The sequence below is a fragment of the Typopeltis vanoorti genome, chromosome 3 (genome assembly GCF_054136105.1).
Source record: "Typopeltis vanoorti isolate ZY-2024b chromosome 3, IOZ_Tvanoo_1.0, whole genome shotgun sequence".
NCBI lineage: Eukaryota > Metazoa > Arthropoda > Arachnida > Uropygi > Thelyphonidae > Typopeltis > Typopeltis vanoorti.
The window spans coordinates 111399520-111420046 of NC_143551.1; the positions used below are offsets into that span (position 1 = coordinate 111399520).

General features: G+C 37.1%; 1 protein-coding gene across 1 annotated transcript in view; it reads left to right on the forward strand.

The window, feature by feature from the left end:
- Window positions 1–20527, forward strand: part of LOC150108468 (dynein axonemal heavy chain 7-like) — a 990001-nt gene that overhangs the window by 631208 nt on the left and 338266 nt on the right. The window contains exons 28-29 of the mRNA XM_090390473.1: window positions 6500–6692; window positions 6824–7016. Of these exons, the coding sequence (XP_090246599.1) occupies window positions 6500–6692; window positions 6824–7016 (386 nt within the window). The remainder of the gene's footprint in view (window positions 1–6499; window positions 6693–6823; window positions 7017–20527) is intronic.

Consider the following 20527-nt stretch of genomic DNA (forward strand, 5'->3'; position numbering starts at 1 on the left):
AAACTCATCATTTAAGCAGTGGAAAATACTCTTCATAATACAGATCCTTTAGATTTTGATTCAGTGTTCTTATAACTGCTAATCATAGTTTAAATAAGCCTTCCAGTCTTAGCCATTTTTGTTTTATTTTTAGGAAACATATTTTCTCCCATTAATAAAAAGAATTATAATGTTTTTGCTATTATCAGTTTTAGGATATTCTCTACTTCTGACTAGCTTCAACTTAAAAAAAAAAAAAACAAGCTGATGAATCCTACAGCTGTTATTTGTTATTTAATTATTTATTATTTTTTTGAAATTACCTATTTCAACATTTATATCCTGATGAAAAGTCAACAGAATACAGATCAATCCATTTCTGTATTCTACTCCTCATTAATTTCTTCAATACCTTAACAACTCCAGATTTACAGATTAGCTTAATTTTAGCCATAGCAATGTTAGAAATAGAAATGTTATAACCACTTTTATGCAATTGATTGATTTTATCTTCTTTCCACTAGTTTATTAACTGTGCTGTAGTAACACTGTTATTAAACAGACATGCCAATGCCAGTTCCCTGGAACATTACCATCATTATTATTATTATTAAGATCCAGGCCTCCATAGAGTCAAAAGACTCATTGTGGGAGGTCCTTCCTAGAAAACACAAAATCTATCATACCACTCCTTGAACTCACTGACTATTCGTGCTCTCACCACTCTATCAGGCAATGGATTCCATGGTTTAACCATTCTCCACACAAAGAAACCACCCCTCACCCTCTTGCTCACAGTTTCCTTTCGTAACCTCCAGGGATTGCTCCTTATCCTCGCTGCTTCCCCCTGTTTCACCACAAAGAACTCCCCAGTGTCCACTCTGTAACTGCCTCTCAACAGTTTAAAAGTTTCGATCATATCACCTGTCCTCCTTCTATTCACCAAACTCTGCAGTCCACATTCCCTCAGCCGATCCTCATAATTAACATTGTACAGTCCTGAAAAACCATCTTTGTTATTCGCCTCTGCACCCTTTCCACGGTTAGTTTATCCCTTTCAAATTCTGGGGACAAAATTTGAGAACAATAGTCTAAGTGTGGTCTGATCAGGGTCTTATACAATGGAATGATAACTCTTCTATTGCTGCAGGTTAGCCTCCTTCTCAGTATTGCAGCAATCCTCTGGATTACCTTCACCACTGTTGCAATATGCCTCCTGAATTTCAGTTTTCTACCAATCATCACCCCCAAATCTCTTCTCTCCCCTACTTCCACTAGTACGGCTCCTCCAATCAAGTGGCAGCCTCCCTTCAATGTATCCGAAACTTCAAGACTTTACATTTTGCTGCATTAAACCAACATCCCCATTCATTTGCTCATCTGTGTAGTTTATTCAAATCCTCTTGCAAGGCCGCCAGATCTGTACTATTACTAATAACCCTTCCCAGCTTCACATCATCTGCAAACAACAGAATATCCCCCTGCAATCCACTGACAATGTCATTGATATAAAGGTTAAACAATACAGGTCCCAGTACTAAGCCCTGTGGAACCCCACTTATAACCCTTCTGTCTCCTTGATATTGCCCCACCATACACCACTCTCTGATACCTATCATATAGCCAATCCTGAATCCAGTTGACTTACCTGATATCTAAACCCATGTGCTGCAACTTAAGTATCAGTTTATCATGTGGTACCCTGTCAAATGCCTTTGCAAAATCCTGCTTGCAAAAAGTCTGCTACCACCCTTATGCAATGGTACTATCTTATCTTCCTTAGGTACCTTTCCCCATAGCCAGACTTTCATTGAAAAGCCATGTCAAAGCAGCTGTCAGTTCTTTATTACATACTCTCAAAACCTGTGGTAAAATTCCATCCAGTCCCCACAGCTTTGTTGACATCTAGAGTACTCAGTATTCTAAAAACGGAAAAATGCAATCTCCTGTTGCACTTTTAAAACCTTGAACCTGCCGTATCCTTCTAGTATTAAAACCTCCTTCTCCAGGATGAAATACTCAAGTGTTCATTGAACAACTCCACTATGTCCTCTGGATCAGTCACTCTGTTCCCATTTTTATCCAATAATATCATTCTTCCACAATCATTTCTCCTCCTGCTGGCAACGTAGCTAAAAAATTCCAGATTTTCTTTGGATTTTTCGGCCAATCTCTTCTCATATTCCAGTTCTGCCTTTCTTACCATACTAGTACCTCTCCTGGACTTAGTCATATTTTTCATGCATCTTCTCTCCACCCTCTCCTTATATCTCATACATAACATTTTTCACCTGAAGTTCCTGTTTGATATTGTTTTTTGTCATCCACTTTACATGTGGAATACAGCTTACTATTTCTGCTAACAAATATTCCTTCACAATTTCCCAAGCACTAATGATATCCCCCCCCCTTCCAACTCCTCCCTCCATTTAACTGTCCAAAGTTGATATCTAAGACTATTATAATCACTCACCTTATAATTCCACATACATTCCCTTTTCTTTGATACTCCTGCATGTCTATTCATCTTCCAAGTCAAAACCACATGGTCACTCTCTCTCTCTCTCTCTCTCTCCAACTGGTAGGAGAGATGTCATCTTAGTTATTATCAGCTCTTCTGGTGCTATGACCGAATCCAAAACTCTTGAACCTCTTGTTCTCTCAATTACATGTTGCCTAAATATTTGTCCCTCAAGAATTCTAGAAATTCTAATCCCTTATTACTACATGCATTTCCTCTTCCCAGCTTATACCGCTGTAGTTAAAATCTCCCATAACAATCATTCTTCTTGCACTTGCGAAGCTCAACTGTCTAAACATCTACTGCTTCTCACCCTCTGTGTTCCTTGGCTTGTAGCAACACTCCACTAAATATTCTCTCTTGCCTACCTCTACCTCACACCACTTGCTTTCAAAACCATCACTGTCAATGCCTTCCAATGTCTCCACTTTGAGACAACATAAATCATTAATTATCATAAGCAGTACTCCACCATCACGTTTTCCCTTCCTATCCTGTTGAAAAATTCTGTACCCTGCTATTTCTGTTCCAGTTAGTATATTATATCACCTTCCTTAAACCATGTCTTAATGATTTAAGGAAGGTGATGTCAATAATCTTTGGAGAGATTGATGCTATCCATGCCACCAATTCTTCTCCTTTATGCTGGATACTCCTGGCATTAGTATAAAGCATAAAAATGTCCCTGTTTCTATACCTATCCTTATCCACTCCTGACTCCACTGCACTTAGCCTTACCTAATGTATTCCCCCTTCACCCAAGCACCTATTTCCACAAGAGGCCACTCCTGCTACCATCTATCCTGGTACTTCTAGTTTCTCTGTATTGACACACCGACTCAGTCAGGGAACAACAATCTCTCTAGATGCCCATCCTTCCTCATTTAAATGCAAGCAGTCCCTTGCATACAGTTCCTTTCTGTTCTCAAATGCCTTCCAAGCATCCACATATTCCAAACCTCTAGTTTGACCCATTTTGGCTATTATGCTATTCATTATTAATACTCTTCTGCTCAGCTCGTCATTATCATACTTGGGCAACATGCAAACTATCTTCCCTCTCTGAGTTTTCTTCTGTACAACCTCAAGCATCAATCTTAGATCTCTCGCCACCCAATTTACACTGCCTCTCAAGTCATTTGCATCCACCATTGCAATCATCTCATCCACCATTGCAATCATCTCATCCGCCATTTCACTTCCACTTAATTGCCATAGCCATATTGTCTATCATTTCTCCAGGCAAACACTCCTCTGGCATCTTATTTAGTCTCCGTACATCACACATCTTGTCACTCTATTCCTTGAATGCTCACCTGCATCCCTCACTCACTCTCTCTCTCTCTCTCTTTCATCTAATACTTTCTCTCCGTGTTCACCTACTTACCTGCCGTCTTGGCATCTCTCCACCCTGATTGCAGCATACCCTTGCATTCTTCTCATTCTTTCTCTCCTGCTGTTTCTATTCTCTCTCCTCTTCTATCATTGCCATAATTCTCTCTCATTCTCTCTCTTCTACGGTTTCTATTTTCTCCTCTTCTATCATTCCCATAACTCTCTTCTACTGGTTCTATTCCCTCCGTTTCTATCATTCCCATAACTCTCTCTCACTCCTACTCTGATTCACCTTACATTCATCTCTTCCATTTTCGTAATGTCATCTTTCACACTTCTCAACTCATTCCCAAGACATTCCACCTCTTTCAGTTCATCTATTTCTCTCTTTGCAAGCTACTCACTCTTGCTTGCAATTCATCTTCTTCCAGTTAAGACCATCTCCGAAAACTTCACAATTATTCAAACTTTCCACACTCCCCACTGTTATTTTTTCATTTATATTTTCTCGTTATTCTCTCCCTCTATCACACTACTTGTCTCCCTTGTTCGATATTCTCTCTCCTCTGATGTAATGCTGCCGAGATCAGTTACGGTAATCTCTACTCACAAAGTTCTTGCCATTTCTCACATTTTCTGCATAGGTATGTATACTCCCCAATCTCTTACCTGCCACATACCCAACTGCTGGGATGCATACATACCATATGCACTGCATACCACAAAATCCTGTAGTATGCCATGCAAAATGTAGTCCTTAAATGGGGAAGGACTTGGTGACACACTATTTGGGCTGCAGCTGCTGCCATTATTCGAATTGTGCCGAGTACTAGGAATTATTATAACTATATACTAAACGCTTTACTATTAGCTATATTTATACAATATTATATGTGATGCTATACGAATAAACTCTACTTAAGTATAAAGTGTACTATATTAAATAACAAAAATATACTAAATAACAAAAAACTTATCTTTTTCTTCTCTTCTACTGCAGAATGCTTACAACTTCAACCACCTCTCTCTCTCTCTCTCAGTAAGAATAAACAAAAAATAAACACAATATACACAACAACTAAACTCCAAAAGCACTACTGAAGGACACTTGCATCACTGATAAATGCAACACAATTTGCAACAAAAGCCACACAATATGCTGATTTAAAACACATTTTCTTTAGCACAACTCAAATTTCCTGCCACATTCTTCTTAAGACATGTGATATGTCATCAAATTCTATTGCCTTATTGACATTAACTTATTTATTTTCTCATATACCTCCTGCTCACTCACAATCAAGACAGCCTCTCCTATTTCCTCTACACTTGAGTTTATTGTGATTTCACCATGATGAGGATGAAACATCCTTATAAATTGTTCACTGAATACCTTAACTATGTTTTCTGCAACCGTTTTAATCCATTAACATCATTTTACCATAATTATTCTTCCTTCTGCTTGCCACATTTTTTACAAAACTCTCTGGGATTTTTCAGGATTCAATTAAGAAATTTGGCCATTTCTCTCATTTCTCATGAACACCTTCATGGAGTCTGAAGACATGTCATGGGAGACCCAAACTATCCACACAGTATCTATTGTAACTCTTCTTGAACCCCATCAACAGACAAAGCACACATATAACTGACTCTGTCAATCCATTCATTCATTAACTACTCTCCTACTGAAAAATCTAGTCCTCATGCTGTTACTAACTACACTCTTGCTTAATTTCCAGATGACCTTTTGTTCTGCCTCTTGATATCCAATTGCTGAAATATTTCCTCCAAATGAATACTAAAAACCTTTTAAGTAACTTAAATGTTTCTATCATATCTCCTCTTTTTCACTTATCAACCACTTTTTTGCAACTACAAACTCTCAATCTATCCTCATAGAGAACATTCCACAGATCACTCATCACGAATCACAGATCACGGATCGTCTCCATTACGTCCTCATACCTAAAAATCATTACTCATTTCCCACTCTCCTAGTCAAAAAGCTAGTCTACACGCCCTTACTAGCCTCACTCTTTCTCAATTTCCAGGGATGACTTCTTGTTCTTCCCCCTATAACTGGTTGCTGAAATATTTCCTCTGAATGAATCCTGTAAATTCTTTAAAGTAACTTCAATGTTTTTATCATATTCCCTCTTTTTCACCTATCAACTTTTGCAACTCACAGAGCTTCAATCTATCCTCATAGTGAGTATTCCATAGACCCACTAACCTCCGTGTCCTCTCCACTGTTTCCTCATCCCCTTTACAAGGCTTTATAAAGAGAAATGATAACTGTTTTTTCTTAAATCTGAATAACTTAGTCTATCACACACCTATAAAACAAAAACTACAATAATTTGAAAAAATCACTTTTTTTTTCAGTAGCCTTCTCACTACGTGACTAGCACTTTGTAGCACCTTCTGGCTAGATTCCACATTTTTAGTAATTTTCACATTCACTCACCTCATGGGTGCCTGCACACATACACACCCACCTACATCCACCCTAATTGCACATATATCTTTTGTTTGATAAAGTTTCAGGCTTTTCATTACTCCCAGCTTCATGAAATAAAGAAAAACATTTAGACACTAATTCCTGTATAATAAAATATTACATACAGCAAAAAATTATTTACAATTTATTCCTTATTTCAGGTGGTGTGGAAGTGGTCCAGTTAGGTGATACTGCAGTACCATTCAGTAAAGATTTTCGTTTTTATATTACAACTAAACTACGCAATCCTCACTATTTACCAGAACTTGCAACAAAAGTCTCCCTCTTGAACTTTATGATAACACCAGAAGGTTTGGAAGACCAGTTGCTGGGAATTGTAGTTGCTCAAGAAAGGTAAAGAATACAGAAATATCTTAATTATAGAAGAAAAAAATATCTTCTATCATATAATACATTAATTATTGTTTGCACAAGCTGCATTTTACTAAATAATAAATCTTTTTCAAATGAACCTTTTTTATTAGGCCAGATTTAGAAGCTGAACGACAACAGTTAATTGTCCAGTCAGCAGCAAATAAGAAAGCACTAGAAGAGTTAGAGGATAGAATTCTTTTAACTCTGTCAAGTTCTGAAGGTGATATATTAGAAAATGAGGCAGCTACCCAAGTCTTAGATTCTTCTAAAATACTAGTGGATGACATATCTCAAAAGCAAAAGGTGAGTTGTGCATATGTAATGGTTCCCTGATTATAACATTACCACATATACTGTGAATTATACATAATGCAGATGTTAGAACATCTTCGTTTCTCATTGCTCTTGCACTATAAGGTTTGCAAAGTACACTGACAATGTTTTGTTGAACAATAGAAAGGTAAAGCAATAAATGTTTTCATCACCATGATAGTTTATTGAAGTATGAAATAGGAAATGTATACAGAAGTATGCATATAACAACATCACATAAAAGTAAAGTCTATTATACGCTAATCACGCTGGCCTAGTTGGCTGAGTGATTAGTGTATCTGCTCTCCAGCCAAAAGACTGTGGGTTTGAATAATCCCACCATGGGCATGGATGTTTGTGATTTTCTGTGAAAATACTAGTGGTGGTTGTGGTGGTAGATAGTAGATGGCGCTGGTGTAGATGATGATGGAGACGGAGAGATGTAGAGTAGGTGTCCTCCCTCAACGAGTCTTCGGACTCCCTGGAGGTGTCGCGTAATAATAATAATAATAATAAATGAAGATGAGCTAAATTGCTCTGTTATGTACCAATTGGTAAATATCAGATGGTTTATGAGTCCCATCTTTGAAAAGAATTTTATTTATGTATTGTCAAAACTGTTTTCTTGGCCTTCCTTTTCTTTTTTCCTTTTCCTCTCTCACAGCCCAACTGATGGACTGTGGAGAGTAAGGATACTGAATGTTGGTGAGGATATTTGTCTAACTAGGTGCCACAACCACCTCATTTGACTTTTGTTTCCATTAGAGATCTGTGCTGGCTTTCTTCACAAATGGCAATATTAGAAATGTGATATTGCCATGCATATTCTAATATTGATCATAGGTATGTCGTCCCAAAACTAATGATGATATTAACCATGCATTGAGTAGTGATGTTCCATATCTGGAAACCATATCTAAAACAAAAACTTTTTTTCTGCTTTTTTCCTAACTTTTTGAAGTAGTAGCATACGTTTTTGCTGCTACTTCATGGATGAAATTGTGCATTATAAGTGAAGCTCTGGGATGTTTCTTCAGGCATTGGACTGTCCATTAGTTTAATTTGTAATGCCTCTTTTAAACTGGGTTTGTATGGTAGGAACAGTCAGTTCATTCCAATAATATTTATTTGCTATTCTTGTTTTAGGTTTAAAAGTGTTGAGACTTATCTTTCATTCCATCCATGTGTTCTGTGAAACAGCTTCCTCATGAATGACTACAACCTTCAACTGTTTAAAATGAAATTACAGATTACTCTGCTCTTGATTCCTGCCCACTAACAGCATTTGTTTGTTATAGGCCTTGCTGCCACTTGTGTGAGAGAGTAATATTTTTAAAAAAAGCTAGATGAGAGGTAACCATAGATCCTTTTGTTAACTAGGACTCTGATCACACTACTACCAGATTTGGGTGCTGATGTGTAGATTAAAGTACCTTTTTTGCAGTTTGACATGACTTCATTCCATTCCATTCTTCATCCTGTTGTTCAAGGTATGCTAATTTATAGGTTATATCAAAGTGTGCTGCTCAGAATGTGGTTCATGAAATTTTCCACATTTCCAGAGGATATTAATATTTTAAATGGATCCAAAGAGTGGATTCCTCCAGAACTGATGTTTTAAGTGCTTATTTCTTTTGAGTGCCTTTACCTGCTTTAGACTGTGAGAGGGCTTTCACTAACAGGCTTCATGATTTCTCCTTGTGGGAGGGAATGTTGCATTACTTGTCACTAATAATCAGCAGAATTGAAGATAGGCATAACCAGTTTACAAAGTATCAATGGAAAAGATGTGCAACCAGCAGAACTAGAGAAGTACCACATTTAAACATAATTGTTGTTGCTTTTGCTGAGACAAATATAATTAAAACAGGTGAGATCCTGCTAAATAATAAACATGGGATTTTACTTTCAGACAACTGGGATCAAGGAAAGGAAGAGTGGCAATGGCATTCAACACCAAACATCAATATAAATTCCATGAGAGTAAAGCAATTTCTGGTAGAATTATGCAGGAAAACTTCAGAATGTGGAAATGGAAAAGCAGAAGGTTCTCCTAAAGAAGAAACAGGAATTTTTCGAGTCATTACAGAAAGCAGCTGACATAAAGAACACAGAAAAGCTGGTCTTTGTTGAAGATCTAAATAGCACAATAGGAAATGAATCCCAGATGTAGAATATGGAGAAAAGGGCAAGGCTAATAATAATACTAGGTACCTGCTGGATTTCTGTTCAAGACATGGATTAATCATTACTAACACCATGTTCCAACAAAAAGAGATGTATGAGTTCACATGTAGAGAAGACATAAAAAAATAAGACAAACCTCATTGACTATGCTATTGTCAATAACACTCTCTTCTTGCTGGTTCAGGAAACAAGAGCATACAGAGGATTTGAAATTGGAAGTGATTATCACTTATTTTTAACTATGATAAAAATCATTATCACATTGAAAATAACAATATGTAAGAAAGTTTTAAAAGAATGAAAGTTTGAGTAGGTTTTACAAGTCAACTGTACTCAAATATACAATAATTGTTCAAGAAAAAATGAAACAGCTTGAAAACAAGAATGAAGCGTTTGAGTCATCAAACTCTGACGAAAATATTAATCGATTCAGCTAGGGTAAGGTTTTCTGCAATGAAAGAAAAATAAGAATGCCTTATCATATGCATTTTGTAGATGTAGAATATAAGTAGTGATCTTTTGTCATGTTTAAATTTTCATAGCTGTTGCTACTATTCGTGTCAAAGTTTCTGGTACAGAAAACTATGTATGCAAATAAATAATTTACTAGATAAAATTAATTATTTACAGCTGACATTTGAGTAGCTTAATTTAGCATTATCAAAGGCAATTTAATGCTACATACTCAGTGAAAGCACAAACCGAAATTACCTGGATAACAAGGATAGTCACGTGCAAAGAGGTCAACATTGGTGATTTTATTGATATTTATTAAGAAACCTGGCTCCTCATTTCTTCTTCTTCTATTCATTAATCAATATAACATTTTTGTTCCAATTAATACATTCTTCCAAATTATGTGTAAATTCAATCCAACTTTATATCTTTTCCTCTTTAATTATTTATTTATTTTGCATGGCTCTTTCTTTGATTATAAAGAAGTCTATCATCATTTGATCTAGTCGTCTTAAACTTCCCAAAAAGTTTTAATTTTCAACTTGACTGTTTCTTTAACTTTCTCATTCCACCAGTGTATTTCTTTTCTGCTTCCACTTGTCTTTCCCCATACTTCTTCTGCTGTCCCTACCATTGCAACTTAAAATTTTTCACATTTCGCATCTGTATTATCTGTAGTTAACTCATGAGTCTTGGACCTAATTTAAGACTCAGATTCTTGCTTTACTTCAAACGGTTTCAATGTCCATAGCTTCTCTCTTTTTCTTTTTTTTCTTGGTGTATATGGAAGCTAAACACATTAAAAGTAGCTATAAGAAGCCTATGATCTTCATCTAAAGCAACTGAGGGCAAAACTTTGATGTGCATGACTACTTTGCTCCATTCTGTATCAAGAATGAAATAATATATTACTAATTATTGCTCACCATCCTAGTTTTATCTTGTAATTCTGTGACTTTGTCTTTTCTAAAAGCAGCCATTTCCAATTTTGAATAACCATTTTCCTTATCCAACTCCATTGTCACTTGATTATAAAAAGTAAGCAAATTACTAAGGTAAGATCTACCCTTCTGTCTCTTAAAGAGTATCATATTCCTATCCACCGAGTCCTGAATTTTGTCCTTTACCAATTTCTCTAATACCTAACCCCAACAATTCCTGAGATGCCAATTGGCCTATAATTTGTTACATTTGTCTTGGAGCTTCCTTTATCCAGTGGGATTATTTTGCTCTCCTTCCACTCCATTGGAACCTTGCCAGTGTGACACTTAAATTATGCTGCTTAGTCAGAGGTGTGATAATTCCCTTGTACATTCTTGTAATATATGGGCTGATATGCCATCTAATCCCATGGCTGTTTTCACATTGAGGTTCTGTAATATTTTAAGCACCTCCATTTCTTCAAACTCTAGTCTCCCATCAGTCACTGTCACATCTGGCATTGTGATATCACCAACTAGATGGTATACCCCTGCGAAATGCCTACTCAATAATTAAGCTGTTTGGCTTGTTTCTGTTATCTCACCACCATCAGCACTTTTTAAAGTCATCCTTCCATAGTATTCTTTTACTTGCTGCATATGGAAAGAACTCTTTTGGATTTCTTTTGGCCTCATCAGCTAGCATTCTATCATAATTAGCTTTGGCCTTCCTTACCATACATGTCACCTTTCTTGCCTATGCCTTGTACTGCTCATGTGCATGCTGATCACCTTTTCTTTCTAATCCCTCCACAACTTTCTAATCCCTCCACAACTTTTTAATTCCTCCACATCTGTGGGATTGGATGGTATACTGGCATGGGGTCTTTAGTGAAGCGGCTAAAGAGTTATCAGTGCCCTTGACCATGTTGTTTAATCTGAGTCTTAAGTCTGGTTTAGTCCCGAAGGTGTGGAAAGAGGGGGAAAATAGTTCCACTGCATAAAGGAGGATCAAAGACTACTATCGCAAATTACTGACTGATCAGCATATCAGGAGGCGTTGTCAAGGTCTTGGAGAAAGTAGTCAAGGGAAAAATACAGGAATGGATTGATGAAAATGAGATACTGTACGGGGGACAGCATGGCTTTGTGAAGGGTAGATCATGCCTCAGTAACTTGCTCAAGTTTTATAACACGGTGATGGCTGAACCGGATAAGGGTAATGGGTTTACAGTGATACCGCTGGACCTGGCAAAGGCATTTGACAGGATACCACATGGAATTCTAATCCATAAACTACAACATATGGGAATGGATATAGGATTGGTGAGATGGATAGGTGGGTCATTGATGGAGATATCCCCATCAACCACCCACCGGTGTTCAGGAGTAGAGTCCAAAAGACGGCCTCTAACTAGTGGTGTGCCGCAGAGTTCTGTTCTTGGACCACTGCTGTTTTAATTTGTTCATTAACGACATAGGGAAGAATCTAAGAGGAACAGTTCATTTGTTCACTGATTATGCAAAGTTAGGTAGGGCAATAGTGAATGCAGAAGATGTCAAAATCTTGCAGGAAGACTTGATTAGATTGAAGTTCTTGGCTAAGGAGAATGGATGTCAATTTAATGTGACAAAATGTAAGGTTATGTTTTGGGGTGAAAAGATTAGCAGCAGTATACCACATTGGTGGAACTACTCCATGAGATTGATGAGGCCAGGGACTTTGGAGTGTTGGTGGATAGGGAGATGAAGTTTAGGGGGCACATTGCAAAAGTGGCTAAATCAGCTCATCAACTCACTTGGTTATTGAAAAATACTTTGACGAGCAGAGACAAGCAAGTTATTGTATCTCTGTATTGAGCCTTGATAAGACCTCATCTCGACTACTGTGCCCAAATTTGGTCACTGAGGTTTCTTCTTGATGGGGAGGAGGTGGAGAGGATCCAGAGGCGAGTGACCAAAATGATAGCAGGTCTATGGAATGAACCTTATGAGAACAGGTTGAAGATTTGTGGGTTGCAGAAATTAGTTGATAGGCAGAAAAGGGGAGATATGATTGAGACATTCAAATTGCTAAAGGGTTTCTATAGGATTAATTCAGAGGATATTTTTGAGATCAGGACTGGTTTAATCAGGGTTAGGGGACACCTATGGAAGCTGGGCAAGAGTGTGGTTAGCAAGGGTGTTAGAGCTGGGTTCTTTACTTTTAGAGTTATAAATGAGTGGAATAAGCTGCCAGAGTCTGTTGTGGGTGCTATGACGGTGAGTGAGTTCAAGGCAAGGTATGATAGATACTGTGAGAATGTCGAATAGTTGTGTGGACATGATGTTTAGGGCCTCCCTCGATGAGTCTAAGGACTCCCTGGATTCACCCGTAATAATAATAATAATAATAATAATAGCTTTTCCTTTGTCTGCAACTCCTGCTTAATGAAGCTATTCATCCATCTAACTCCTGCTTGATTATCCTTCTGACTCTGGATGTACATGCTGATGCTGCTTTCTTCAAACATCCCCCCCCCCTTGACCACCTCCATTGCACTTCCAGACCCTCCAAATTCGTATACTATGGTACTGCTGAAAGCTGACTCCTCAACTTGTCATAATTATCTGATTTGTAATTCCACATATATTCTTTTCTAACAGTAAATTCTGCATGTCTGACAATCTCCCAGGTCAAGTCTACACAATTACTTTCCCCAAGTGGAGGCAGCATAGCTAGATTGGTTACAGTTATGTTCTATGATGCCATGATCATATCCAGCACTCTTTAACCTTGTATCCCCTCCATGGCATGCTGATTTAGGTAATTATCTCACAGCAGGTGTCTAAATTCCATCTCCTTCCCTCCCTGACCATTCCTTTTCTCATCTATGTCCCCATAGTTGAAATTCACCATTTTATGTTTGTAGAAGCAAGAACATAAGGTCATTCCTGTAAATTGAGTATGCATACAATAAGAAATGGTGTGAAGGCTATGTTAATCCTGGCAATGACTTGCAGTGGTGTGTTGGGACCTACTCGCACCGGCTTGTGCGAGCCAGTTGTTAAAATTTTTCAAATTTAGTTAGCCGGTTGTTAATGTTTTTAAGTCGGGCGAGCTGGTGTTAAAATTCTTTATGAAAGGATAGATGATGAATGGTGGTATATATTTTTTCTCGTAAATATTTTGAAATTGTATAATAAACACTTACATATATTATTATTATTGTTATTATTAGATGGCGGCACATTTAAGCCATCTCTCTTCACTACGTACCGCTCAATTAGTGATAGCCTTGGGCCATCTGTCTCTGATTCGGTACCAGTGGAGATTGAACTGCCCATTCAGTCTCCAAAAGTTAGATAGGGCTAAATGGCCTCGCCTACTCCCGTATACGGGAATAAAAAGACGTTAGCTGATTTTTAAAAAAAGAGCCTGTGTAGCTCAGTGGATGTGGCGTTTGCACACCACCGTGCTTGGCCGCACGAAGGAAGACTTGGTTTCGAGTCTAGTCGGCGACTAGAGGAAATTTTTCTAAGCCTTTTTTCGACCGGTTCCCGAGTTAGTCGATCTCTGGCATGGGCAAGCAGGTTTTTCCTCCCGGAAACTTGGGTTTTTCGTCCTGTAAACTCAAGAAAATCGACCGTAGAACCCACATTATTTCAGACATTAAAAAAATATATATTGTGTTAGGGTTAGGGACCACGAGATGGCGGCACATTTGAGCCGTCTCTCTTCACTGCGTACCACTTAATTAGTGATAGCCTTGGGCCATCTGTCTCTGATTCGGTACCAGTGGAGATTGAACTGCCCACTCAGTCTCCAAAAGTTAGATAGGGCTAAATGGCCTCGCCTACTCCCGTATACGGGAATAAAAAGGCGTTAGCTGATTTTTTTTTTTTTTTGTTATTATTATCAAAAATAAATGCATAAAGGAGAATTCACAAAACACAAACTCAATTTACAAATGGGAATTTGGAAATGATTTTATTTACCAAACAATGTCTGTATTCATTAAAACACAAACATGTTATCAAAACTCCTGAACTGGGTATTTCAATAAACAAAAATGCCTTATTTTTTGGCGAATTTCCAAGAACTTGCAACATTAAGTTCTTGGAAATGCAACATTGTTGCACTATCGATAAATACAAAAATTCGTTGTGATGACTACAGTCTCTGGTCATCGACTACGAGTGGTAATATTAGTGTTACATTTTTTTATTCAGGATTTCAATTGATAATAGGTAAATTGTAGGTAATATAGGAAAATTTTCTTTAATATATGTTTTTATTTCGTTTTTTTTTTTTTTTAATAATTAAAATAATTTTAATCAGGGTTAGAGTTTTGCGGTCGAAAAAGCAGATAACCGTTAGTTGAAAAAATGAAATAGAACGAAACTTCTTGAACATTAAAAGGAGCAAATTTGAAGAAGCAGAAACAAAGACATCTGAAGATACAATAGAACTTTGTCAAGAATCAAAATTTTCATAAAGCGAGCCGGTTGTTAAACATAAAGCGAACCAATTGTTAAAAATTTACCAACACACCACTGGTGAGTTGGTAGAATGGGATGCTTGTAGGAATGCTGAATGTATGGCCTGTGAACAACTTTGCATTTAAACTATTTTTTGGATCACTTGCAGCAATTGAATGCACAATAATTTAATAAGTTTAACTGCATCATTAATCATTATAGTTTTTTCAACACCTTCCATTGGGAAAAAAAATTTATTTGTAAAGTATTATCAATCTGGATATCTGGACATTTACATCAGCATCACTATCAGAGTTCCTAAAGTCACCACTTAGACTACAAAGTTGTCTGTGATAGCAGCAATTCTCTGTTTTAACCTGTTAAGGCCTTTATCTCCAGTGCTAAAATCAATTTAGTTTAGGGAATACATTGCTGATATGCTGAAGATATTACAATATATAGATTATGACAAGAATGAGGAGGACACTGATTCCCTTGTGGTTCCCTTGCATAAAGCCTTAATCAGGCCATATATGGATTACAATGCACAGATCTACTCCTCTGGTTTAAGGGCATCAAGGTAGGATGATATGCTATAAAGGATCAAGAAAAGATGGATTAAGGCAATGTCAACCCTCAAATGCTGGATATGATGATAGATAAAGGGTAAGAGATTAATTCTACATTAATTACCAGATTAATGTGGAAATAATTTTTCATAGAATGGTAGGAAACAGGGATAAAACAAGCAGCCATCCCTGAAAGCTACATATGGTATTAGCACAGGGGATTAGGAATCGGCTCTTTTCATGGAGAGTGGTTGCTGAGTGCAGTGCATTGTCTGAAAGTAGGGTGAGTGTGGAAATGGTAAATGAGTTTAAGATGGTTCAGTGAACATTGTGTGTGTGTGTGTGTGTGTGTGTGTGTGTGTTCATGCGCATGCATCCACATATGACATTGAGATCCTCTCATGAGGAGTGTTTTGATTTCATTCGGGTCTAATTACAGTAATAATAATTTTGATATGTACTCCAAAAAAGCATCCAAGCATTTGTAGAATTAAATGTCACAAATTACCATAAATGTTCAGTGTGAATGCTGAGCAGCAGCATTCATGCTTTATTTTCTCAGGTGAATTAACTGTATCGAGTTACTGTAACCTGTATGAATAACTGTATGAATAAAAATAAGTTTATTTTCTAGGACGTATTTTTTTAAATTCCTTCTTCTTCTTATTGTGCTATCTTCTATCGAAGGTCAGCGACCATCTTGGCGAACAAACTGCGCTCTTGTCTAATCTGAGCAGTTGTGCACTGCTCTTTCCTGTCCACATCTTGATGTTGTCAAACCATGATATTCTTTTTCTTCCTCTAGTTCCTTTGCCACCAATTCTTCCCATCAAAATAGTTTGTAGAAGTTGGTATTTGCTGTTTCTCATGATGTGGCCAAGATATGATGTTTTTGTTTCTTGATTATTTGTACAAGATGTTTAGCTTTGCCAATGGATTTTAAGACATCTTCATTGGTAATTTTTTCTGTCCGTGATATCTTTAGCATTCTTCTGTATAGCCACATCTCAAAGGCTTCGATTTTCTTGATGGTTGTCGCCTTCAATGTCCATGTTTCAACTCCATAGAGCAGAATAGACCACACGTGGCATTTCAGCATTCGGCATCTGACTTCCATGTTTAGGTCTTTATTGCAGAATAGTGTTCTCATTTTCATGAAGGACTGCCGTGCAACTTCAATCCTTGTCTTTATATCTATTTCTGGATCCCACCATTCATTAAGCCAGCAACCAAGATATTTATATCTTGACACTTGATCAATATTTTTCCCATTGAGTGTCAGTTTCATTGATGAGGCTTGATGTTTGCTGATGATCATGTATTTTGTCTTGTTGATGTTTATATTTATTCCCATTCTTTGGCTTTCTATGTATACTCTGTCAACGAGTTTTTGGAGATCCATAATATTATCTGCAATTAGCACGGTGTCATCTGCATATCAATCTTTCCATTTATTGTGATTCCCTCTGAACATTCTTCCAATGCTTTTTTAAAAATTACCTCTGCATATATGTTGAACAGGAGTGGTGAGAGCACACATCCTTGTTTCACTCCTCTTTTGATGTTAATATCACTGGTGGTAATGTTGTCTAATTGAACGGTAGCTGACTGATTCCAATACAGATTTGTTATTAGTCTTATGTCTTGTTCGTCTAGCCTTATTTGTTGAAGGACTTCTATTAAGTTAGTGTGTCTGACTTTGTCGAACGCTTTTTCAAAATCTATGAAACACATAAAGACAGATTTCTGTTTTTCTATGCATTTTTGTATCAATATTTGGGTACAGAAAAGGGCCTCTGTTGTACCAAAACCATTCCAAAAGCCGAATTGTGTTTCACTTAGAGTTTCTTCACTTTTTCTATAAATACGATTCTGAATTACTTTCAAAAATATTTTTAATGTTTGGCTCATTAGACTAATAAGTCGGAAGTCACCACAGGAATTTGCTTTGGGTTTCTTTGGGACAGTGATAAATGTAGATTTGAGCCAATCTGATGGAAATTCATCACTTTCATATATTTTATTAAATAGTTTTTCAAGAAGTTTGATGTTATCTGGTTCTATTAATTTTAAAAATTCTGTTTGCACACCATCTGGTCCACTGGCTTTTCCTGTTTTACTTGTTCGTATAGCATTCTCTATTTCGCATTTCATGATTGCTGGTCCTTGAATGTGATCTTTTATATTTATAGGCTTCTCTCTAGTATCATTGAAAAGTTCTGTTATATTTTATCCAAATCTGTGCTTTATTCTCTTCTTCTAGAACTATTTGTCCATTTTCGTCTCTTAGAGACACTATTTGCTTTTTCCTCAGTTTTCCAGAAATTTCGTTGATTTTCTTATACAGATTGAAATTATCATGTTTCTTCTGAAGCAGTTCAATTTCAGTACATAAAGTTTTCATCCAATTTTCCTTGGCTTCTTTTATTTTTTTCTTGATGATGTTATGTGTTTCTGTATACCTGGCAAGGTCTTTGTTTTTGTACATTCTTCTTGTATCAATAAGAGAAAGAATCTCATCTGTCATCCATTCCTGTTGTTTTATATTATTCACATAACCTACTTCTTCAATACTTGTTGTTATGATGGCATTCTTTAAGCTATTCCAAAGAGATTCCACAGTTTTATTTTCTTCTATGTTAATCTGTTGTAATCGCAGGTTAAGCTGTGTCTTGGCACTTTTATTTATGTACGGGTCTTTCAGTTTTTCTACATCAATTTTCTTTTTCTTCTTTTGTGATTTTTTAGCTGATTTTAATCTAAGACGTACTTCTGCAACTATGGGATTTTGGTCTGATGAGATATCTGCTCCAGGATAAGTCTTTGCTCTTTATACTACTGTGGAATCTTTTATTTATCAGTATATAATCAATTTGATTTCTGACAATGTTATGTTGGTTATTGGGGAGTTGAGTAAACTAGATGTAAATAAGGCTGTGGGACTTGATAATATATCACCGCGTATTCTGAAGGAATGTGCCAGAGAGTTGACACCTGCCTTGACATATTTTTTTAATACGAGTCTTGCACTTGGTCAAGTCCCTAAAGAGTGGAAGGAGGGCAAGATTGTGCCACTTCATAAAGGAGGTGATCGAACTCAAGCATCAAACTATAGGCCTATCTGTGTGTCAGGTGTTGTGGTTAAGTTGTTGGAGAAGCTTGTGAGAACTAGGATCCAGAGTTGGGTTGACAACAATGGTATAATCTTTGATGGACAGCATGGATTTGCTAAAGGGAGGTCGTGTTTTAGTAATCTACTTACTTATTACAATATAGTGACTGCTTCCTTGGACAGAGGAGAAGGATACACAGTAATATACTTGGATTTTGCAAAAGCTTTTGATAGAGTACCTCATGATAAGTTGACAGTCAAACTAGAGCAGATGGGGTTAGATATTAGATTAGTGCATTGGATTGGAGACTGGCTATCTGATAGGTATCAACAAGTTGTGTATGGGGGTGCAATATCCAGGAAAAGGAAAGTCACTAGTGGAGTGCCTCAGGGATCAGTTTTACAGCCATTACTATTTAACTTGTATATTAATGATATTGGCGAAGATTTGGATGGAGATATTCAGTTGTTTGCAGATGATGCAAAGTTGGGACGAACCATAAAGAGTAGTGGAGATGTTGTGGCCTTGCAAGAAGACTTGAATAAATTGAGTGATTGGGCAAGCAAATGGGGATGTGAGTTCAATGTTGCAAAATGTAAGGTTTTAAAATTTGGAAAACAAAGATGGGATGCAGAATTTATGCTTGGTGAGAATATATTGTTGGAAGTAGAGGAAATAAGAGATCTGGGAGTGATAGTGGATAAGGATCTAAAATTTAGGGGACACATCGCCAAAACTGTGAAGACAACACAAAGACTTCTGGGAATGATGAGGAGGACACTGACGTGTAGAAGTAGGGAGATTCTTGTTCCATTGTATAAGGCTTTGATTAGGCCACACATGGACTATTGTGCCCAGATTTGGTCACCTGGTTTTCAGAAGGATGAAGAGATGTTGGAAAGGGTCCAAAGGCGACTGACTAAGGTAGTCTCTGACCTCTGGAATGTCGAGTATGAGGAAAGATTGAAAAGATGTAATTTGCAGAGTCTAGTGGAGAGAAGGAAGAGGGGAGATATGATAGAGACCTACAAGTTGGTAAGGGGTTGTTATAGGATCAATGGTGGAGAAGTTCTACAGAGAATAGTGAGAGATCAGGGGAGAACCAGAGGTCCTACCTGGAAACTGTATAAAGAGGGTGTGAGTAGGGGAGTGAGAGGCAGGTTTTTTTCGTGCAGAGTTGTGAATGATTGGAATGCCTTGCCTGAGAGTGTGGTGTCTGCAGGGAGTTTGAATGTGTTTAAGACCCGGTATGATGAGATGTGTGTGAGATAAAAGGACCTCCTAGATGAGTCTTTGACTCCATGAGGTCTTGTTTAATAATAATAATAATAATAATAATAATTATCTTGAGGCGATTTCCAAGTGTACAGTCTTCTAGGTGGAAGTTTAAACCAGGTATTTGCTATTGTTAGATCTTCTTCCTGACAGAACTGGACTAGGCGATCTCCTCTGTCATTTCTGGTGCCTAAGCCATGTTTGCCAACAATTTCTCCATCACCCCCCTCTTCCCACTTTTGCATTGAAGTCACCCATCACTATGTTTATATCATGTTTCTTTGTTAGGTTTTTAATCTCTTTTAGGTGTTTTTAATCTCTTTTAGGTGTTCATAAAACTCTTCAACATCTTCTTCACTTTTGTCAGCTGTGGGTGCACAAGCTTGGATGATATTTATGTTAATGGGGTTTCCCTTAAGTTGTAACAGCATTATCCTTTCAGAAAATGGAATCCAATTTATTACTGATTTATTGATTTCTTCATCATTAAATTCCATAACACTTAAAAATGAGTAACAAGG